Source organism: Centroberyx affinis, unplaced genomic scaffold (assembly GCF_046629955.1).
Source record: "Centroberyx affinis isolate AG114_WGS23_722 - 3 ecotype Tasmania unplaced genomic scaffold, CSIRO-AGI_Caff_v1 ptg002764l_1, whole genome shotgun sequence".
NCBI classification, from domain to species: domain Eukaryota; kingdom Metazoa; phylum Chordata; class Actinopteri; order Beryciformes; family Berycidae; genus Centroberyx; species Centroberyx affinis.
This window is the reverse complement of record NW_027280925.1, coordinates 278348-302977: the sequence shown is the minus strand read 5'-3', so window position 1 is coordinate 302977 and position 24630 is coordinate 278348. Positions and strand designations below refer to the sequence as shown.

The window sequence follows — 24630 nt, the reverse complement described above, 5'->3', positions numbered from 1 at the left end:
AAAAGCACATGGCTCGAAAGCATTGTGCATGGGAATCTTATACATGACACCATGTCAGATAAAGGCATGGATGGTGCAGCAAACGTATGCAGAGGTTTCCTCAATGTTATGAAATTTATGAAACAACCTACAGAGAGATCCAAACCATATGCCATCCGTTCAAGAATGCTCTGCACGTGTCCACAGAAACACGTATGCACCTACATACAAAGACACATGCACATATGTGTACATTTACACACAGGCACAAACACACACACCGAAGTTGATAAAAGATCGATCATGGCACCACTGAACCCACCCAACGTTTATCGCACATCATAAATTCTGTCTTTATCCTACAGCTACTGACAGTTATTTTTTAATCCATTTGTTCCCAAATAGCAAGAGAGAGGCTCAATGAAGATAAAAAAGTGGAATAAGAAAATAGATGAGTTTATGAATGTATACAACATAAATGTAAGGGCCAAGTGTGGGTGTGGAGGATTTAAAGTGCAGCGCCAAAGGGGCTCCATGTTGTCGAGTAGTTAAGCTCCCATGGCACCAGACAAACACACGTGAACATCTGCACACACAGACAGACTCGCACCTACATGTGCAACTGATAATCAGTGGGAATAGTCACAACATATAGAAGACTATGCATTAAAGATAACAATAAGCCATTGCTGAATTGCTTGCGTAACTTGATGTTTGGGGTGGCATTAGCAATATGCTAGAAAAAACATTTGCAGAGACGTCAAGCTGTGTCAGAATGTTTGCACAAACACTACGGGCGACAAACCATGATCCCGATTCCATTTTTATGGGATTAGCTATCTGGAACTAAGCATAAATGCCAAAGTGACTATTCAGTTATGGAGAATACGGAGTGTTTATGTGCGTGCGCTATACGAATGACCTTGATGAATCTTCGCTGCATTAAGTACGGAGTTTCATGAGGAATGGTCAAACAAGGTTCCTGATTGATCATCTCTGTTGAACTACTTCCATTTGATTATATAAATTCAATGCCATTTCTCCAAAAATGAGCAGCTTGAGCTTGTTGTATTTCTCCTGACAAGCATAATCCCTCTTAGACAGTCACAAAGATTAGTAGCTTTCCTAAGGTTTCTACAACACACAATTTGCCCTCTCTCTAATATGTGGAAGATAAGCTCCAGTTCATTCTGATGCAACAACAAGCTGACAAAGATTCCCCACAAACAGTGGGAAAAGGGAATAAGACAGTGGACTTGGGGAGTTGTTTAAGGGCACTGACTAGAATAGAGTGTTCCTGAGTATTTTTATAATACAAGAACACACAGAGTTTCTGGATGGAGGCGACATATGGATTCACGTAGGAGGTCTTTTGTCATGGCAAGACTCCAAGAGACCGAATTGAAGCAAAAAGCTCAGATTGATAAACACATGCATTTCCTGCTTCACCATGTGTTTGGAAGAGTGGGCTCTTTCTCCGAGGTGATGACTGAAACCATATTTTGTAATTGAACAGAAGTACTGGGCTTGTTTATGGCTCACGATGATGGATGAGACAAATATAGCCAATGGACAAAACATTTTCCTTCTCTGAATTGTTCCATTTGTACATTCTGAATCCTGCCCAAAGACGAAGTAATGTCTCATGGTTCGTTTCAAGGTTTATACTTTATATACTTTTATATTACCAAGATGTTTGGAGTGGAGCGGAATCCAGGAAATTCAAAGTGGTCTTGAACTTTTGGGCTCACAGTGGTCGGCGTATCCAGTGATAAATATTCAACAACAATGACAGCAACATGGAAACATTCTGCAGGGTAACCATGCTGCACACGCTCAGTCATAACCTACAACTTTTTTTTTTCTCTTGGGCTTATGTAAAAGGTCCAAAGAGAGGAAAAACTGGAGAAAACTAACACCGAGTTGGACGGACCCTTCTGGGCTACGGCTGTGTCAGGCAAGACGTGGAGTTGAGGTCAGACGAGACAAAGGTTAGCACCTAAGGGGGCTGCACTCCACCTACGATGAGAGTATAGCTTCTGAGGAAGAATGTATCCACCTCGCGATCAATATATACCCAATGACTGGCTTGGGGAAGGGAGTTGTCTGCGCTATGATGGCACGAACATGAGAATTATGCTTCATATAAGGAGAGAGATTTTAATTGATACTAGAGAAGCTGATCATCAATGGCAAATATAAGTCATGAAATTAAAGTAAAGTAAAGTGCATGTCACAGCTTATTTGATCCTAAATCTTTACCAAAACATTAGCTCACCATCACTATATGCTTTAGAATATAACTGAATACCAGCGACCATTTTGACCTACTTAAATTTCACATAGTCTAACCGGAGAAAGTCTTGTCTTGAGAGGCAAGTTTCTGATTTTGTTTGTGCTGGTGGGCGGCACCGATGGTTTCCGGCCTTTAACCTCATCAATTTGAGTGTTGCCCCGAGTTAGTGTGACTTGTTGAAAGGAATACAAACCTCTGAGCTCCTCGCTAGATGTTTACTTCACCTTTAGTTCGCCCAGACAAAACAGCTTGCTCCCAACCTTTCTGCCAGTGCGGGCACAGAGCTAAAATCAAGTGAATTAAATGCAAGTTTTGTGGTATGGTGCCTGTGCATGTCTTTTAGTCTTATGTCAGGTTGTGTAGAACAGTGATTCTCAACCTTTTTCAAATCAAGGACACATAATTTAGTTCAGATTAGGGCCACAAACCCCCATTTGATGAGATTTTGCGTCTCAGACCCAAATCTGAGAAATACTTTATTGTTAGATATGATTTTGTCCAGAATTCTATGACTATCTGTATTGTAGGTAGAGAGATAACAGTGAAACTATGATCAAAACAGTCATTCTTCTACATTCTTTAATTGTGTTAACTTCTTGTAAATGAGATAATGGTGAAGTTTAACAATTGATCAAGTTGCTGGGGACACCCTGGAACCTCCTCTAGGACCCCTGGTGGTCCCAGGACCCCACATTGACAACCACTGGTGTAGAGAGCATTTACTTTGCCCACTATACTTGCTTGTGAGCATTTGTACAATGTCGAAAAAAATATAAAAAAATAATGTCCTTGAATGTTAAATAGCAGGAAACCAGCTGCTTTTGCAATTAATCTTATTTTTGTTTTTAGGTATCAATCTTAAAGGTACTGCCATTTCTATGAGCGTCAGACTCAAGAACCACTGCAATCTCTTTTCAAGAATTTGGAATGGCATTTCTGTTCTTATCTTTCAAGAATGAAAAACCCAGCTGCAGGTGCGGCAGACTTGCTCATCTAGCCTCTTTAAAATTAATCCATCCTCTTTGGTGGTACAACAGGTATGAGGTGAAGTGATTCCAGAGGAAATCCTGCCTCTCCGCTCTGAAAGGCCAATCCGTGATTCTGCACATGCTGCAGACCATCTATGTGGCGGTGCAAACAGAGATTCCATTAAATTATAAATTTGGCATACATCTGGAAAGGACTGGGCTGGTTATAAACTCAACATCTGAAAAATCATGAATCAGAAAATGATTAATAAAACCAGTAAAATTGCTTTTTTAAGGAGTGAAGTTGCAATGTATACTGCAGCTGCATCAGTTAAATGATATCTGGCCCTGCATCATAAATCAGTTAGAGGAGTGTAAGAGTTTATATTGTTGCAGTTCAGTCTTGTTCTTTCAGATGTTTGGAATAAACAAACCATTCCTTAAAAGACAGCAGAACTTGTGATGACTCTTCTGTCTGGCTATGGGCCAACAGCAGTGCTAGACCCTTTCATAAAGCCACAACATGCTTTTACTGACTATATGAAAATGTATGAATTGTATATTTCTGCTCTTAAGGCAGGATCATTGTCTATATTGGGCAATAGCAGGTGGCCTTTTCTTTTGAACACAGACATTAGCTCCTGAGTGCTTTCTCATAAGAGCGAAGATAAACCTGCCGAAATAACAAACATTTCCTGGATGTTATCCTATTTCGAGGGATATACATCTTGAAAATTGTGCTGCTCAAAAGAGCAAAGAACAATGTTTTGTTAAAACTTGATAGTGATTCCAAGTTCAGCCAATATTAGTTTAAAATGTGTTCCACAGCGCAGGATTTCTGTTTCAACCTGATCTCGATCTCTCTCTCTCTCTCTCTCTCTCTTTCTTGCACACAAACACACACACACACACACACAGACACACACACACACACACACAGAGAACTGCAGCCCTGTAGCCAATCTTGAAACTCCTATAAATAATGCATTATTGGCACCCTATTTTCCTCGTTGCAACCTCTGGATGAACTGAAGCCACCACTACTGTTTACTGGAACAGTGTTACCTTACAGATTCAAAGCACCATCATTTCATTTGCGCTGTGGCCATAATTAGAAAAACTGAGTTGTATGTAAATGATGCCGCCATAATATGCAGACAGATATGATTAATATGACATAGCAGCAACGGCAGTAACTCAGATAATTAAAGCACTATATCCCCTCACCACTCCCAATATTACTGAGATATTCATTCAACACAAAGCCATAGGGGTTACTCTCATGGAGGCACAACATACAAATTGTGACAATTTGTATGATACAGTATATTGTCCAATCATGTAACCTGGGGTGGCTGTTTCCCTCAATTCTGATCAGAAACTAATGTGTCAATATTCCTTTTGCAATGTACCAAGGTAATGGCAGTCTATAAGCTGTAGGCATCCAGCAGGTCAAGTAATTTATTTATACCTCTTGAATAGGGATTGGTGAAATTTGGAAGTATCGATTACAGAATACTGATAGCATAGTTATCAGTTCCATTTCATGTTTCTGAGAATCTGGTACGTCTTCGAGTAAAACACCTTGTTGAGCAACCTACATAAAGGTTTCAGGAGTAATGACTGGCAAATTGACGCATGAATGAATGCCACTTGTATGTATGAAGTTATTTAAAGCACTGGGAATAATTATTTGGAAATATATTATTAAGGATAATTTGGGTAATTAAAAGTTATTTCCATTACCTATATGACAATGGCTCGTTAAGGCATGTTTTGAAATGTGCAGCAATGGAGAGAAAAGGGACTGACTATATAAATCGAATCCACGCCTACTCCATTCACACACACCCACACTATGAAGCTAACCTGTTGACACTGATATTCATCACAGATGCATAAAAACACGTTTTTCACACATCTCTTCCGTTTAAAAACACAACAACAAAAAACAAAACAAAACATAGTGTCATTTAAATATCTGTCAAAAAGAATGAGCTTTTAATCCCTGTGTCTGTATATGTAAATAATATCGCCCACAGTGGCTCTCCAGGTGCCTGTAAGAAGGGAGATGGGAGGATTGAAATGTGCAATAACCTCACGAATCGATTTGTTTGGTGGGTGAGGCTTATTCACTGGGGCCTGCCCGCCCAATGATTTACGATTTCCAGGATGAATTTTTCTATTCTTGCCAATAAATGATGCGGCTCCCTATCTTCCTGGTGACGCTTGATTTATCTTCCAGCAAAAGCCCGTGGGACTTTCAGCTGTAGCCCCACTTTAGGCTAAGCCTCATTCCAAGGGGAAACTGTAAAAGTGGGGATTGGGTCGTATTTTTTACAACCACAGTCATATGAATATTAACGTGTCACATCTTGAGGAAAAACTGTAATTTGACATGCAAGGTGTGAAGTAGGATTTGTTTTGTGTGTGTGTGTGTGTGTGTGTGTGTGTGTGTGTGCATGTGCGTGTGTGTGTGTGTGCGTGGCGTGCACGTGTGCATCAAAGACCATGACTAAATTGAAAAAGTTTATGTATGAGCACTAGCATCTCTGCAGGCAAGCTGGTGCGCGTACAAACATGTGCAGGCATGCACACATTCAATATACTCTTAGCAGTATAAAGAATCGGTCCGGGAATATTCCATTGACTGTCCCCATGGGATGCTGACCAGGGTTAGCCTTTTGAACCGCTCCTGCTGAGATGCTAAGCCTATCTCAAGAGCTTCCCCGCAAGCCCGAGATTCTTCAGCCAGATACCCAATGGTGCCACTGCTGTGACGGGCTTCAGAGGGAGAGATGGCGAATAGAAAAAGCAGAAATGCCATTGGTCTGACTTTTCAAAGCATCAAGTCCTGTTTGTTACGCACAAAGAGCGGCGTCTGCTGCTGTTTGGAGTCAAAGGACTGCTTTGGGAGCTTATGTGGCTGCATGCACTGCACAGCGACAACAAAAAGATTCTAATCCTTTCGCTGGACCGTTATTCAATCTCCACTTTGGAAATTCGGAAGAAATCCTGAGGTTTGTCTGCTGAAATGAATAATAAATATTTCACACATGCACAAAAAATACTCAACTATGTACACACAAACACTCTCATATAGCACGCCATACACTGTATTTATAATGTACACACAAATCAATAAGCACACTATATCACTATATCCCTCCGTCATCTCTCTCTCACAATTGCTTGAGTACACACACACACACACACACACACATACATACACACACACCAAGGCCTTCCTTTAAGCACAGATTTTTCATTTCCAGTTGCTGTCACCATGGTAACTTCCAATGTCCGACTTGGGCGAGTGTGTGCTTCCAGCACTTTCCTTTTTCAAAGCCCTCCCTACAACCAGTAACCACCGACAAAACCGCATTCCTCCACTAACCGTCACCCAGAGTGCTTGGCTTCTAGGAGGTCTTTAGCTGCTAATTACCTCATGCCGACAAAGAGAGAGGGATGAATGGGTGCCTCTAATAACAACCCACTCTATCTATACGAGCCACAAGGTTTAGCAGTAAAGAAACCCCTCTTTACGACCGTTCTTTCATAATCCTTCAAGTAAAAGAACAGAATGAAAGCGAGGCCGACCTTAACTGTGCATGTTTTCAACCAGCCACTTCAAACCTGTATGTGTTTACATGCTCATGTCAAGCTTCTAGCACATTCAAACTGCCCCCCACCCCTGCTCCCTTTGTTGCCACGAAGAAGGTCTTGGCAGAGCCACTAAGCAACAATCAAATATTCTCGTGTTGACCGGTCGATGAGAGGCGCCTCCTGACCTTCCTCGTTCACATCTCGATAATGAAAGATGAGCAGGGGTTACGAGTAACCTTGGTGTTCGATACAGGAGGGGTCAGGCGTCGATCGCTCGGCGAGGGTCCAGCCCCGCATTGGCATGCTGGAAATCACCGCAGGTCTTAAGGAACTGTCTGGAAGGATGTATGGTTGGGATTAAAAGCTCGGGCTGGACTGAGCTCTCCTGTCTCCTCGGTGTCAATATACCCATGGGTCTGTCACTCGCTCTGCACAACTTTAGTCTGAGAGGAAAGTAATTTACTGGCCTATGAAGGTCTTAATTCACCTTACATGATGCACTTATTATGTTGATGGTGGGATGTCAGCAGCATGTTGAACTATGTGCAAGTTTAAGATTTTCAGCAAGCAACTGCATTTTAATGACAAACACTGATTTTATTGAACTATACAGTGATGTGATCAACCCACGTTTTGACACTTAACATTCAAATGTCTATAGAGGACAATTAAAACATTATCTGTGAATGTGATTTATGAGCAAAATCTGTTTGAGGATATATCGCTCAGAAAATGCTGCAGCATTTGAAGCCTCATTACTATCATGAAGTCTTCATTTCACTACAGCTTCAATTCAGAAAAACAGCTGTGTGAAAATACTTGGGAGCCCCCAAGTTTTTGCAGGACTTTGCTTTGACAGACTAGAAGTGCAAGCGAGGTGAACAAGGAAGGGAGAGAGAAGTAGAAAGACTGATATAGTTCTGGCTCTTTCTTATTCTCCCTCTTCGGCGCCGGTAGAGGTGACAAGGAGTTCCTTCCTTCCTCCCCACGCGGCACCACTGTCCCATCGAATTTGTCAAGCGAGGCCGAGACATTTGGCTGTCTTTTAACTTCTCCTCCATACCAACAGGTCTCCTGAGATACAGCCTGAGGAGGAGGGGAGTCGCACTCCGCTAGAAAACAAAGTCTAGAGTGTGTCATCCTGTCTGTTTGTTTCTGCTCGGCTTGTTTTCCAGCTCCAGTATGTATTCGGTGTCGATGTCTGTTTGTAGCAACACGATTCATCGCGAGACACTTTTTGAAAAATGACATTTTTTTTGTAATACACTATTAGTGTTATTGTACTGTACATAAAAAAAAATATTCATCCAGGCCATGATTTCCTGTAACTTTGACCTGATGTAATGGTAGAGCAAGCAATCATGTGGTACTTTAAGCTTTAAGCGGCTCTGGAAAAAGCTACAAATGCAAACCACACAATGCGGAGAAAATACACACATATATCAGCTGGAAACAACAGGAACACAACAAGGTCTACAGTACAGCTTCCCTCACTAATAAAACTTTAAACATTAGTATGAAAATAGCCCAAGGTGCAACAGCAGTAGCCCATAGGCTGACATCTCTAATTTGTGATGTCAAAACGAGCTCCTTGGAAAGGCAAATTCAAATTCTGATCTCGTAACTAATCAAACACCACCAGATGTCCCAGTTGCAACTGAACAGCATTGTAAACAAAAATATCAGGCAACAGTGGACGTCGTGTACATCCTGTCATCTCCTCAAGGTGACATAAGAGCAAAGAGATTGCGTGGCAACACTGTCACCAGGGAAAAAGGAAAAGGGGGCAGTGGAGGGTCAGATGCACCATCTTTTATCTCTCAGTCTACTGCATCCCTCTCAGACATTTTCCAACTCTCAAAACATTCTCTCTTTCTCTCTCTCTCTCTTTTTTTACTCACAAACAATTTTTCAGTTGTTTTCAATTAATTGATTCAATATGGCAGACACAGATGATAGAAAACTTGAGATCTGCTCATTGTGCAGTGTGGCTTCCCTTGTGTGTTATTTTCTTAATTAAGATGCAGGGTGAGAATCAGTTTGAGGAGCTAGTGTGATGATGCAATCACTTATTAGAGGCAGATTCTGCAGCTACAAAAGAATTTTGATAACCTGCGGACTAGAATTTTCAAACTAATAATAGTGTGATAGCTATGGTCAAATCAGATATATATTAATTGATATACCAACCAAGATATGATCTATGAAATTAACAATTTTCTCATGTGCAAAAATTGTTGGTACAGACTGCACCCCTTTCACTTTAAAGGAAAAATCCACCCTTGGATACTCTTTCACTGCAATTCATCATTCTGTGATGTTGTCGATGTACTCACTTTGCCTCAACCTGCCTACATTTCCCAGAATGACATTTGTTGTGTTGCAGAGCAAGAGATAGATTTAGTGAGAGATTTTCCAGTCCAGAAAAGCGAGAGTCGTGCCCTTTACTCAAAATGCAAAACATGTCTTGTGGTTGCATTGCATCATGGTCTATTGAGGCTACTGTCGGTGGAGAAATTGGTCTCTCTGCCTCTTCTACAATGGATTTATCTCTGTATGACTGAAATAAACAAAGATAGCCCACACTCTGTTTCTTCGTATTTCATTTCTCTTTCTTTTTCCCCCTGTGATGATTGTAAAATGTTGTTGCAACATTGAGTCTATAAAGAAGCCCTAGCGCTTTGATATCAGGGACTGACAGAAGAACCTGATGTTTACCGTTGATGTTTTAAATAGCTGAAAATTTGTCTTTATTTTATTTTATTTTTACATTTCTCAATCTCCACCAAATTTTACACACAGCATATTTGAAATGCCTACATCACGCCTATTTCACAGAATTTCGATACTAGAATTCTGATACTAGAATTCACAAAGTTGATAACTATGATGCACAAACAAGTAAGGAGGCATAATTCCTAAATGCTTCATGCTAGGTTTCAAATAAAAAAAGATAAAAGATAAAAAAAACATGTGATTGTCTTGGTGGATCCAAATATCAAAGATCCGTCCATTTTTTTTCTCCCACGTTTAAGGCATCTGTGTGTGTTTGCTCCATGGGCTTGGACTTTATATTTAACAGTGTTTAAGTGTTTTAGGGTAGATTTATCCTTTAACATCCCAATCCAGATACTATCAGATATTATTTGGAGTTGAATAGATTGCATCACACCCAGATCTCCACCCAATCTCACCCTCCCCCTTTTATCACCTCTATCCTTCACCTCCCCATCTTTCCCATCTGAACCCAGTTGCTATAGCGACATGGCTGCCCCAGTGCCCAAAACACACAACCATGAGACAAACACAAGCCATTTTTATCATTCCAGGAGCCGGCCAGGCGGCAACAAGCATTTCCCCGCATACCCCACCCTCGTCAGGAAAAGCCACGGCCCAGTGGCTGAGGAGGCCATTGATGGAATTAAGACTCATGAATAAGAATGCAGCGTGGGGCAAGTGAGAGCTCTCCCACTGTGTAATATTGACATGCTCCCCAGTCAGAAAATAGCCCGGCATAATTAGCTTTCACAAGTAAGTATGGGGCCAGCAGGAGAGGCCACTCCAGACACCGATGAAACCCTTGACAGGAACGTGTGTGTCGCTGAATGTGAGTGGGGGGCGGGCAGACCTGGAGGGACAATCAGTGATGTACATTGTAGTTTTTGGGTGCAGCACATGCCAAGCCAGGATTTCCATCAGAACAGACAGACTATGTTGAATGGATTTAGATGATGAGATTGAGTATACAGCATTGCAGCGAGGCACCGCATGTAAACGCTTCTGAAAATGTGCAGTGTTTTCAAAGATCAAGAGGAAAAAAACAACTCTTTTTTAGCCTAGTCACTTCGGTTAAGTGGTTCTATAGGATAAGATATGATGAAGTCAAATATCGTTAATAGACTGAATTAGGCAAAAAATGGCCCCACTATCTAGACAGTTCTAAAGGTTACAATGACGGAGTGAAAAGGTCAACAAAGTCTCTGCCACCAAATGAGGAAGTCATTAGTGTCAGATGGCTGATTAGGTTGATGATATGGCAATGTCATTGTCATTGTTAATGAGAATTAGTTGATCCATGTCAATCTCACATCCATGTTGATCAGATATACAAGGGATGTCAGACTAAACTCCATCTTTTGTCACGAACTGTAAATGAACTGCAAGTCATGCAGCAAAGAGCAGAAAATTCCCTCCAGATAAGAGCGTACATTTGCATGCTGAGTATCTCCATATGGACTGCTATATGTTTAGGGTTCAAGTGGTACAAACTCGATGAATATTCAGCTGCATGCTCGGGCTCGATCAAAGTGAATTATGCAATTGTGCTATGAAACATTGATCATAAGGGAATGTCGTCAGTTTTCCAGTTTAAAGATTGATATGTTGTCTTGTCCCATTTCATATCAGCCATGCAGATGATTCCAGTAGCCTAAGATCAAACAGAGGGCTAATTGCAGCCATTTAATCTATTAGCACTGAAAGGTTGTCATGTTCCAGAGCAAGTGAAAATTTTAACTCATATCTCAATCCAAATCAGGTCTGGGATCTTATAAGATGAAAGAATGGGAAATAGGAATCCCAGATCTTTGAACCCCCCCCCCCCCCAGACAGGCACACACACACACACACACACACACACACACACACACACAGAAGTACCCCCTACTCCATTTACTACATTATACAGAGAGTGTTACTTGCGAAAAACCCAGTGCCGGTGACATCTTAAACACAATTCTGAGCATATGCTCTTGCCAAAATGGAATGAAGGCAGCCGATAACAGAAGTGACCGCAGGTGAGTGAGAGGGGACTGGTAAAACAGGTCCTTTGGGAGGTGTCCACTGTGCTGCAGACAGACAGAGTCGCAGAGGAAACACAGTGAGACTGCTCCTTGCCTCGCTCTCTTGATTTCGTCTCACCCGGGCGAGGGAAGAATGTGACATGTCTGTAGGTCCCACTTCCACTGCCCTCCCGAGGACAGCACCCAGAAAACTTGGCTCGTTGCCACCCATTCATACCTGACTTAAGCCCATCCAGAAAAGAGGTAGAAACAAAGAGAGAAAGAAGGAGAGAAGGAACAAATGAAATAAAAGGGAGAAACAGAGACAGGGAGAGTAGTAGAGGAGTGCAACAAAACAAAACATGGGAGAGGGATTCTACGTGGAACAGTAATTGAGAGGAGAGAAAAAGAGAGACGCAGAGAGAGGAAGATAGGAGGATTAAGAGAGGTAGAGAGTGCCTCGTAACGCTGAGTTGAGCGATGACTGGAGGCTTTCCCAGGCAAGCAGGTTGAGCCATTGTTTAAATGGGACTGGGGCACCTCATCGTAGCTTCAACTTCCAAAGATGAGCCCAATCATTCTCGAGGAGGGTTCGGTGCCAGCCAAGCCAGATGACAAACAACTAACTACACACACACACACACACACACACGCACACACGGAGCAATCACACATACACACATTTTAACACTCGATGACAAATGTTGGGGATCCAGCGCTGTACTACAACAGGGTAACAAGAGAGTTGTGCCATCTCATCCGAAGCCTGGCACCACAGAGAGGTTTGACTCCCGAAAGCACACCGAGAAGCTACACGGTGCTTATGAATGATTCACTACCACAGCATCATTTGGAGTGGCAAACAGTGGAAAACATTAATAATCAAAACCTACACACTGTTTTTTAAAAATAACCCAAACCTAAATATGACTTGGTTAGAAAAAAAGGAAATGATGTATTGTAGTTATTTTAGATGCTATGAACTATGCTGACTAAATAAGAAAAAGTCTAATGGAGAACAATTTCTTAACAGTAATGAGCTCCCTCTCTTATGTGCAGCAGGGAAAAGTAGCACAGGCAATGTAGTTAGGAAATTTTTACACTGCACACTACCTTCATCTGCATCTAGATCCTCAAAAGATGATATGTAATAGCTGTAACCATGTGGTGCTAAAAGGAACATTCTTTCAATAAGAACCCAATTTACACTGGGCATAAATCAAGGGTACAGTTCGGCGATACGTGGATCCTAAAGCTGACAAGCGTTTCTCTGATTCATAGGCATGTCGTTCGGTGACTTCTACTGCTCCTGCATCAATTTCAATTAATGTGTCTTCCAATTGCAGGTGTTAATCCAAGGCAATTCCATCAGAGGAAAGTTATTTTTTATGGGAAAGAGGTGCATTGAGGGAGTGAAAAAACCAGAGGGAGTTTTGGTACTCCTTCCAAAAATGAGTCATGAATCAGCTTGAAAGGATGTTGTTTTTATCTTAGAGGAGAGATGAATAACCAGCCAAGTTATTAAAGGTCAGTAGAAGTTGCCTGCCCACTCTGTTACATGTGAGGGAAAAAAAGGATCCAATGCTTTAGGGCAGAAGGAAGAGTTGGAGCAGTAGACATCAAATGTGTGTGTTGGCTACTCCCACCTGCCAATTAAAAAAAAAAAAAAAAAAAGGAAGAAGCTGAAAGCTGGAAGAAGATGGATGAAAGACTATGGAGCGCAGAGAAGGGCAAACATCAGATGGAGGGATGGAAAAAGCGGAGTCGGCTCCCTGCACTCCGACTAACCACCTGCTCCTGTCTGAATTAGCCCTTTCTTTACTGTTTGGACTCATCCGAGTGAAACCCACTCCCCCAGCTGACAAATGGACTGAGGCCTCCTCCTTCCATTTACTTTCATTACATTACAAAACCCCATGTTTAGCCAGTCACCACGGAGTCGGCTATTAATCTGACACCAAAATGCCTCAGACCCTGAGACCGAGTCGAGGTTTCCTGAGGGTAAAGCAAAGGGAGCCGAGAATAAAAACATCTCAGAAACTCCCAAACTTTTGGATTCTTTGCCAATGTGCTCAACTTGTTGGGGCATAATAAAGTCCGTGGGGCATTCGGCAAGGAAACCCAAAATGGACACCGTTACGGTTGATTCAAACCACTGGCTTGGTTGGAGTCAATCTGCTTCTCTTTTATCTCTATCCCTTGAGAGATATCAATCCGCTTCGCATGGGGAGACGTCCGAAAACATTTCCCATTTGCCAACCCGGGCCTCCTTTTCCCTCTAATCACCACAGAGTCTGGTATGGCCACGTCTGAGACCCAGGCTACCCAAAGGCTGAGAGGATAGGCTGCCAGCCTGAGATTTACAGCATCTAATTGGCCAAAATGAAATGCGGCAGGTTCTTATCAAAGAGGGGTAGAAAAGGGTTCGGAGGCTGGGAGCAGGCAGGCAGGGCTGAAAAACAAGAGGGGATAATGAATGTCAGGTGATGTCATCCAATCGAGGAAGAGAATAGAGAATTTGGAAGAAAAAAAAAATCTCCTTGATTTAAAAAGTCTGTATGCAAAGAGGGTTATGCAAGGGCAGAAAGCAAACATGCACAGATGGAAAGAGGGTTTAAGTTCCGAAAGTAATCCAGGGAACTTTGGAATGTGGTTAATGCTTTGCATGCTATATCGAATAGGGATTTTTTATTCTTCTTCTTTCTCTTTCTTTTTTCCCTCTGCATATTAACGTCTGCTGCAAAACCTCCCACCATTCTCCATTTGTTCTTCCACTCCCAGCAGGCAGCTGTTTACTGCTGTGGATCACTGGTCATATTTTTGTTCTGTAATTGTCAGGTGCTCAACAAACTCGCTGTTTCGTGGAGGAACGACCCTACTGTATAGAAAGCAAGACAAACCCATGGCTCTTGTGTAGCTAGAAAAGAGCTGGAAGAGATAATAGCTTCAACTCGGGTTTCACATCACAGGGACTGTGCTGAGTGATTGATGAAATACATGCAGTCAACACAAGCTAATATATGCCGTGAAGTGTACACTTTCAACCATGTGTCCATATGGGTGGCCCCGGTGGGAAACAAATCCCTCAATGAACTTGCTCAGGCCCACCTTTCCATTATCGTCGTTGGAAAGGAACCTTGAATATAAAGCAGCACATGCATGATATTTGCCCTTCCAACATTAAAGTCATGCATAAATTCATCTGACATCTCATTGTTTGGGGAGTTTAAATGTTTATGCAAAGCTTGACTTTAAACAAGGGGGACCACTTGAGGGAGGGCTTTGAGGGTTATGCATGAACAATGACTGCACTGCTCTCTCATCTGCTCAGCATGATAAGCTCTCTCTTAATGCCAGTGGTGTCTGTCTATATTAATCTAAATATCATCAAAATATTTAAGACCATTATACTAATATGTTCACTTTGTAGCTTTCTTCAGTGATTACAAAAATTAATTGGTGAAGTGTTAATGACACCAGACATCTAATAGTAATTGAAGCCTTAGTATAACAATTTTGACTTCAAGCCTACACTATTCAGAAAAAGAAAATGAAAACTTCATAGTTCCCCAGTGAAGCGCATTAGTATTGCTAACAAGTGATGGCAATTGTCAATTTCTCAAAAACTCTACTAATGACCTGAAAGCATTTTGGATTTTCTGACTTTTACTGGTCTTATTTAATGATCAATAACAAAGGCTCCTTAAGACCTTGAATCAGCCCTTGAATAACACCAACATTTTAAAATAACTTTTTATGGTGACTTGAAGCAACCGATTCATCTTGGATAAGAGGCGGTCGTGGTTTGTCTGTACAGTATGATCAAAGGTATAAATGTGCTTGAACATACACAGAGGAGAAATGAAGTATAAGTATAGAAACATTCACATAAACACAAAAAGGAAAACCAGGATAAGGAATATGTGGGAGAGTATTAGGCAGATGGTCAGGGTCTTACATGTGCCTGGTCACACTTGGAGTTGGGGGCAACTGGGGACGAGCGAACGTGCTGATATTTGTTTGGAATTATAAGTATCATCTTTGTGTTGTTTATATAACTACCTTCTTGCACTATTCGCTAATCTTGGAGTATCTTTCCTTTGTTCCATCAAGAATAATCTCCCTCTCCTAAGCTTTGATCACCAACAAAAGAAATTCTAAATTACTATGAACTGCTTTCATTACTCACTCCAAAAAAAACTAAAAAAACATATTCGATTGTGTGATGCACACCAACAAGAGGGATTTGAGAAAAATAATTAGCAAAACCAAAAGGCAGGGATGCCAAAAAATCAAGGAAATCAACAGACATTTTTGTTCCTCACTCATTTGGACATTTTGGCAATGGAGGAACGCACGGAGACTGGAGAATATGTCTGTTCCTGTCGATAAAATCTACGCACATGACACGCCGTCCCGCTGGAGATGAGGGGATTTGGACGAGGATGGGCAAAGGAACTGAAGGGGGATTCTTCAGCTAATCCTACTCTCTTCCTCAAACAAATATCTCATCAAATCCTTCAACTCTGAAATCAGGTCAAAAGCCACGGATAATGAGAACTGGACCGGATGGGGAAGATCAGCAGCGAAGGAGATGGGATCCTCCTATCAGATTTTCCCTCCTTATCCCACCCAGCCGCCTTATTCTTGTCCCTCTGTCAGCACATGTTTTCCTTTCATGGGAGAGATTCATTTGTTCCATGCATTCCAGCAGCAAATGTGATGAAGTGTGCGACTCCCTGGTGACACTTGGTTTCCACCTTAACATCATTAACAGGCAAACTGTCAACTGTCACAACAAGACCAGCAGGTTCAGATCGCAGGTCGTGTTTAGTTTGTTTTAAAAAGATATCCATTATGTCTTGGTATTTATTCATCGTCATCATTTCATCATTAGGTACAAGCGCATGATCACAGCATAGTAAACACATATTATGTTTTGCTCTTCTTTGTTCCTTGAGGAGAGATGACACCAGATGTGTGATAAGACGAAAGCATCATACACCATAGATGGAATCAACAGCAGACATCCAATCAACAGCAGAAAGGTTCGCAGAGTGATTGAGCGATGGAAACAAAACAAAAAAAAAAGTTCAGAGGAAAAGTGATGGAAAAGACAAAGGGAGGGACTGGACAGAGATAAAGAGATGTGTGTGTGCGTATGTATGTGTGTGTGTGTGTGTGTGTATATATGTGGGGGTGGGGGTCCTTTGTGACCCGCTTTCTCCTTCAGGGGTCACGCACAAGCCCAACACAATGCTATCAACCGTCCCTTAAGGTGCCTGCCGAGGACTACTGAGATGTGAGGTGATATATTGCTTTGATATAGCCTGTAATTACTGGCCGTGAAGGCCACTACGCCTTGGGGAACGGAAAAGGGGAACACAAAAAAGGGAGGAGAGAGACACTGGGGCTCTGATGAGAAAAGGGTCACTGTTGTTTGATAACGGTGGAGCCCCGTTTTTAAGTGCCCGGCCTCTCCGGTGATTTGACACAGCGGGAAGCGGCACTACATCTATACGTGTGCTGGAGAGGTAGCGCCAGATTCGAGAGATGCCTGAGCCGACTGTAGAGGGGATTTACAAAGCCCCAAACAAATGGCCTGCAGAAATATTCAACGAGGGAATACCACTGATTGCAAAAAATCACAAGGCCCTGTAGGCAGATGATGTAAATGGCCTCAAATCGTGTCAAATTAGTCTTTGGCTGCATGCTTAAATTGCAGTATCGTTTCTGCGACGCGGCACCACCTATAGGTGACATGTTTATCAAGCAGCTGTGGATTTTCCAGAGGCATAATGGTCACAGAGCGAGGGAGGAATGGGTAATGACGGAGAGCCATTCATTTCATCCTGTCACAGCATGGTGCGAGACAGCCTTCATTTTGAGATGCATTACAGCACTCACAAGCTCAGCGGCATGCTATCACTCAGACACGGGGTGCTATTAGACCCCGCTTAAAAGACTGTAATGGAACCAAACACCTTGCCGAAGGAGCCCACATACACCTTACGGCCCTCTTTATAAGTGGCCTAAATTGGACCGGGTAGCGCTTGGGTTTGATTGTTGAATATCAATGGGCCCCCTCTTAGTGGCAGGTGGGGAAGGGGGGGGTGGGGTGGGGGATTGAGCTGCCTAAATGTGTATTGACAGCTCGCGGAGGCTGGTGACATGGCTGGGCATTTGCCGGTGATGGATGCGAGCCGGTGGCACACAGACTGAGCCGGCAGCAGTGCGGCTCATCTTCTGATGGGATGTGAATGCTAACCACCAGTCACCGCGACTTAACTGGTGCCAGCAGGAGAGACAGGTGGCGCACGGGCTAGGGGGAAAAAAAGGGCAAAGTCCCACAGGAGGAAAGTACCATGATGAAGTGAGGGGAGAATGGTGATTGGGAGGGATGAGACGAGGGAGGGAAAGCCAGGAAATCGCTGCTGAGAACTACTCATTACAGTTTATAAAGCAGACAAAGCTAAATGTGTAGCATATGAAAATGACACAGATTTGTAGAAGAGAGAAACAGTGAAGAAAATCTATGAAAAAAAAAACAAAAAAACTAAATACTATGCTAATTTTGGCTATAAGACTGCAAATCTGATTAAAGCCAGTCAATTGTAATCTGGAAAAATAGTTCAACAATGTAAAAATGGAATGGGTTCAGAAGCATGTCAAAGTATGGCATCGTTAGGCAGTCCATTTCTTCCCTGCATCACATTAACACATTATCCTTCCACTGACATTGTATGCATCCAGAAACCAAATATACCAAGTGCTTTCTGCCCCGGCTTTTCAACTGGTCAGCATTATCAGACATCTTTGAAGACTTTCTCTGCTCAAAGTGGTTCTTTTTTTGTTTTTGTTCTTGTCTCCTTTTTTTAACCCTAATGAGCTTAGCTGCTGGGCTCCTAGCAACAGCTGTGACAGCTTGGCACTGAACTAGTCAGGGGCGTGGCGTTTGTTTGTTGTGCTAACCTTCGCATGCTAATGTGTAGCTGTGTCGCTAAAGCCACAAATATCATTGAATACTCTCACCCCGTCCCACTTAGACACCCCCCACCCCCCTCGATTCGTGCCACCCACACCTTTCATCCACTTGCCAACTTCCCCTCCCAAGACAAAGCGCGCTGGCTCCAAATTGGGTTGTAGTTGCCTTTTAGAAATGTTGAACCACCCCCGGTAGCAATGTGATGCTAAAAAGAGGTGCTGTTCCCTGGTACTTTTTGTTAGTTTTGTGTTCTTGACAGTAGCAGGACCCGTTGATTCATTCCTGCGGGGATTTTTAGTCCGAGTGGGCGGCGGGAGAACAAGAGAGCTACAGGGTGCATCAATTATCTGACAACATGTTTGAAACTACCTCTTTTTACCATCAGCTGCTTTTCACATAGCTGATTATCTCAACTCTATGGTACCGCACTCAAAAGCCAAGAAAAAGTAGCCACATAATGCCCAAAGGCCCATTAGTATTCTCAAAGGGGTACATCCAATGTGAAATTAAAGGTTTGGAAATAAAAAAGGGTACACATATGTTAGCAATTTAGATAAAGCCCATCTTTACTGAGTACTCAAGGGTGTTTTGACCTCACAGGCATGGGTAACCATGCTTAGAATGATATCCCAGAGAGGGGTCTTCATTTTGCTCTAAGTGCTGCAATAAGTCAACAAAAGCGCCAAGATGGACTACGCTCACATCCACTCTACACATCTATGAATTTTTCTTGAATACGGTCTACTTGGTTAAATCCCCGATACTTGTGTATATATTAACTTAATGCTAGCTATCAATTACGCTCCTAAAGCCAAAGCGCAGAAAGACTACATTCTGTCTGCCTTGACAAATAGGTCTCTGTGTCCTGGTTTCCGCACAACAGAGCCATAACTCTGCACAAAACACTCATATCTGGCAGCAAAGTTCACGGCGCAAATTTTTATTTTGACAAATAAGAGATAATGTATTCAAATCACTTCAAATGAACATTGATTTCTGTCGGATCAAATTTATGGCTGGTGAAGATTTACAGCCAGGCATGGTGAGGTTTATGTTGTGTCGGATATGTTCATGGCTCATTGAAATTCTTGACCCAGTCTACTTAAAACAGAGAGATGTTGTGGGCTTTTGTATTGACGTCCCAAAATCATGAGCGACATTGTAAAAATCAATCCAACGTTTTCCCATTCCCAAACAAATCGCAATGAACAAATTTTCATAATCCTATTATCTCACACATGGCAAAACATGACTATATTGTAAACTATATTGTGTATACTAGATTTAAAAAAATATTATTTTTTTTCACACAGCCATCCAGGACTACACTCTCATTTTGCTTCAGAGAGAGACAGAAATTGATAAAATGAGAGGGATCTGATATAAGAGTGGGAAACAGCCTTGGAGAAGAAACATGAGTGTCTTGAGCAGAGTTGCATTTAACTGCATCTCTTGACTTGACTTTGTATTACATCTCTTATCAATTGGAGATGTGTCTGTTATGTTTTCAAGACTGTTTCACTAGAATTGGCATCCATTCAGTTCCTGGATTCAATGTTTATTTTCAAAAATAGCAGAAAGCAAACTGGCAATAATTGGCTGTTCTTTGTATTGGGAGCTATGATCATTTGTATAGTTTGTATATCCTGAATGGGACTACAAACAGTTCCTTGTCATTATGGTTATCATCTTGTCATCATCAATAAGGTCGATAGGAATCAATAGGAAAATTAAACAATTAGAAAGCACTGTAGATGTAAGCCCACAAAACAATTACAACTATAAGATAAAATATAAGACGTGTATAAACCCTTGGCATGCAAGTTAACCGTTTTGACAATATCAACTGACAAGAAGATTTAACGTTTACCCAGATTGAGTCCAAATCGCCAAATACAAATATGCATCATCTAATACAAATACTAAGGTGCAAATACCTTTGAGACATGATCTTGTATGCGTCTGGCAGGTAGCACCGCGTGTTCTCCATCTGCGCCGGGTCTGCATCGCAGATCTTGTCATCGGTGCGGCCGTAGTTGGCGCTCTCGATCATGATGACGTCGGTGCCCGGGCAGCGCAGCTCGATGGGGTAGCTCTCGCATGACAGCTCCCTCCTCACCACCGCCATGGGGATGGGCGCTCGACTGAAGGCTGCAGAGAGGAAAGTGACAGGACAGAAAGTGATGTCACAGGTGATAGGAAATCACACCGGTTGCTACCCGTTCATGTGTTGCATGGATAAAACCTCTCATATATGTAACCTCTCAAATTCCTCTTTCATTTTGTTGGGTTTCTGGGAGTGTAGAAGCCCTCAAGCTTCTACACTGCATTGTGAAAAAAATATATAACAGCACTGATGTTCAAGAGGCCACTGGTAACGTCTTCATTGTAGAACTAGGGTTAGCTGAGAATTGAATAAAAATGAGTTTATTCCTACAGGAGCACGCAGGAACAGATGGGAGGACCTGTAGAGGAGTGGGTTACAATCAAAAGGTCTGACACTGATACGCAAGAAAAGGAGGGCGTCCACCCTGGTCTAGAGGGTGTGGGCGGACAGGACACTAGATGTTTGGAGTGGGAGGATGAGCAATAGCGCAAGGGCCCAGAGAGGCCACAAGTTGTGGAAGGAGAGAGTGAGGGAGAGAGAGACGGAGACTGGGAGAGTGACATGAAGGCCATAGGTCAAACATAAGGAAATAGACAGGGGGCTTGCATTTGGCTGAGAGGATAAACATTCATTACATGGGCATTCAGCTGAGAAATTACAGACGGAGAGAAGCAGAGAGACAAAGAAAACAAACCAGAGCATGTCTGATCCAAGGCGAGATAATATCCCCACCAGACCGGTGTCTATAAAATCACACCAATCGTGTAATTCTTTGATTGCAGCGAGGTGACACAAGCCACTCCATTTACACATGGGCAGGTGGCGGAGGGGTCAAAAGGGTGCGCGCTGCCTCAAGCCAAAGCAGAGAATCTGCTTGGCAAAAAATCTGCTGTTTACTGCAGAGCCAAATGGTAAAAGAGGCTAGAGGGACCGAGCGCCGGTCCGGAGGTTTCTGTTTTCCCTCTCCTTGACACAGACACATGCACACACACCCACGCGCGTCTGTGTAGGCTCACACTCGCACATACGCCGCGCACACACGAGCAGTCGTGCGCACAACAGACTGGAGGAGTCCTGTGTTTACAGCAAGAATAAAAAATGAGCAGGAAACGTAAACATTGGTCTGAGTGGCTGTAGGAGGAGCGAGGCAGTTATAGATTTTCATAAACACCCTTTCAGAGAGGTGTGTGCGTTGCAGGAGCCACCTCTGAACAACGTGTACCGCAAGCATTTATCATGGAGGACAGATGGACTGGGAGGGTGAGAGAGAGGGAGAGGGAGAGGGAGAGGGAGAGGGAGAGGGAGATAGAGAGAAAGAGAGAGAGAGAGAGAGAGAGAGAGAGAGAGAGAGAGAGAGAGAGAGAGAGTATGTGTGCATGTGAAAGAGAGGTGGGGGACAGCTGTATATGTTGTATTTGTATTCATAAAGTGTTTTACCTATTGACTACTTGTGTGAAGGTGCTGCCTAAAAATACTTCCAGTCTATTTCTATACGATCTCTACCATTTTCAGCTCTCTAAATGTTGTCAAGGGACCACTTTTCACCTTTCTCTGAAAAGAGACGAGTATCAAAGAGAATACACAACGAGATACAGTGAGGTGAAGCAACAAAAAAAAGCTGCTCAATATCGTGTCACTTCATTTTGTCTCATAAATCATTCAAAGTCCAACACAGTGAAGTGCACTTGCCATTGAAACATCACAGATTGGAATAATTGTATTCGATTTGGAGATGAAACGCATCAATTATCTTCCCCTTAATGGGAAAATGTATTCCGCCCTCTGAAAACTACTGGTCTGGATCAGACTGAACTTCTTTTGAACTGACAGAGAAAAAAAGATGACACAGGTTGACTTAGGCAGGTGCGCTTGGATGAATGACAGAAGTGGAACCGACGCTGAATGAAAAAGAGCAATGTTTCTACACTACCGATCCTCATGCATCTGCGTGTGGGTTCTTTTCTTTGATGGTTGTCACGCACACTGTGCAAAAAAGAACCCACAAAACCCAGTTTTTGATGATTTCTGTTACCGTTTTATGTCCTGAATGGTGATTCTTTTGACCATGATGGTATGCTGTTAGCCTGGTTCCAGACTCCTGAATCGCGTCCCGCCCACTCTTCAGATTTTGTCGAGCGATTCAGAGAGTCTGGTATGGTGGGGCAGAACAATATTTGTTGAAATCACCCCCTCAAGCAACATATTGTCTTTGCAAAGACGATATATTTGTCAAAAACGAGTGACATTCTTGGTGAAGTTAGTAAATACACCCAGCATCAGTGTCACTGAAAATAAGCGACCAGATACATAAGTCACTAGTGATTGGTTAGGGGGAAAATCACCCCCCCACACAAACATAAAACAGCTAACAAGGAGGCAATCTCAGGCTGAATAATGGAGTGGAAATGAAACGGCCATTCAGTCTGAGTATCAGGCTAATATGCTGTAACATCAAAAAGCCTGACAAGCCTCATGTGGAGTACTACTTGTAAACTAAAGGATGATCCTGTCAAACTGTGTAACCCTATAAGGGCGAGGGCTCAATTCATGTCAACTTCCCCAAAGAAGCATTAATAAAACATCAGAGAATAGGAAGCGCAACATCTCCAACATGGGCACCAGCAGCAATCCCCTAATGTAAGCAAGTAAATGCGTGCCAGCAACGTCTCGGATTACCAGGCTAGTCAACAACTGTAGTGTAATTACATTTGTGCCCGGAGGCGGTGATTGATAGGGCTCATATTCCTCGTGTGTCAGAGCCAGCATCCTGCCCCACATGCACGTATCGCTGTCTACCTGCCCACATCATTGACAGCGCTATCGAAAATCGAAATAGTCTTATTGAAAGTCCATCCTGTTATCTAAGCTCCCATGTTCTATCCACTTCCACTCCCCCCCTCCTCTCTGGCTAATACGTTAGAGAAGTATTTATATTCAGTGCATATCTCTTTTTTCTCCACTGCAGATTCTCCCAGGATAATTCTTTTGACAAGTGCGCTGCTGAATATGGAAAAAAGAAGTAGTTTGGGGAAAGCAAACTCGCTTGGTGAAACTGTAGGGGTCACACTGAATATTTCCGTTCCTTTTACACCACGGAGCAGCGTTCTTAATCATGATGCTTACAGAAGCACACACAATGATATAACTCACATATGAATATTTCAAACAATGCAATTACTCAACAAAAAGGGCACCAGAAAGGTCACCAAAAAAAAAAAATGGTGATTGGGAAAATGTCGCTCCCCTGCGGAGCTTTTAAAAATCACTCAGATGGAGCCGTGCTTTGGAGTTTTGATTGTGGCTTTATCAATGGTGATTCTCGTAACTAAGAAGGGGGAAGATTTGCTGTTCTCAAGAGAATCGGCATAGCAGCGCTTGTTCTTGTCCTGTGGGTCACTGACATCAGCACAGACCCATTACCTTCTCTGAGCCACTGGGCACTTAAGTGCAGGCGGAGCAGACTAACAATGACATTTAAAAGTCATTATTAATGACAAAACAGGGGCCTTATGGGGCCGCGTATTTCATTTCCTCTCCCAAGAAAGAGAAAAGTGTCAGAGAGAGAAGGAGGTCAACCGCCGCACATATGATTACGATGATGAGCTTGTCTAAATGAGCTGCTGACACTTGGATAAACAGATGTCGCAGACATGTGACCTCTCTCAACAAGAGAAACATGTTTTAGATCATTTCCAGCTTCGACTGAAGTGCATAAGCTCAGACACAGTGGATAATTTCCCAATAAATATGCTGTCTCCAATTACGCCGCCAGCAAATCTGGCTAGGTGCCAAATATGTCCTCAGTAAGGGAAAAAACTGTTTAGTCTAATAATATGTAGAGATACAATATTTCATTCTGTGAAGGCAGGCTCATTTCCGGCAGTGGACCGCACAAACTGAAAACTGGG

General features: G+C 42.6%; 1 protein-coding gene across 1 annotated transcript in view; it reads right to left on the bottom strand.

Annotated features, from left to right (window-relative positions):
- Positions 1–24630, bottom strand: part of LOC139657815 (adhesion G protein-coupled receptor L3-like) — a 142635-nt gene that overhangs the window by 102885 nt on the left and 15120 nt on the right. The window contains exon 2 of the mRNA XM_071535744.1: positions 20553–20766. Within this exon, the coding sequence (XP_071391845.1) occupies positions 20553–20766 (214 nt within the window). The remainder of the gene's footprint in view (positions 1–20552; positions 20767–24630) is intronic.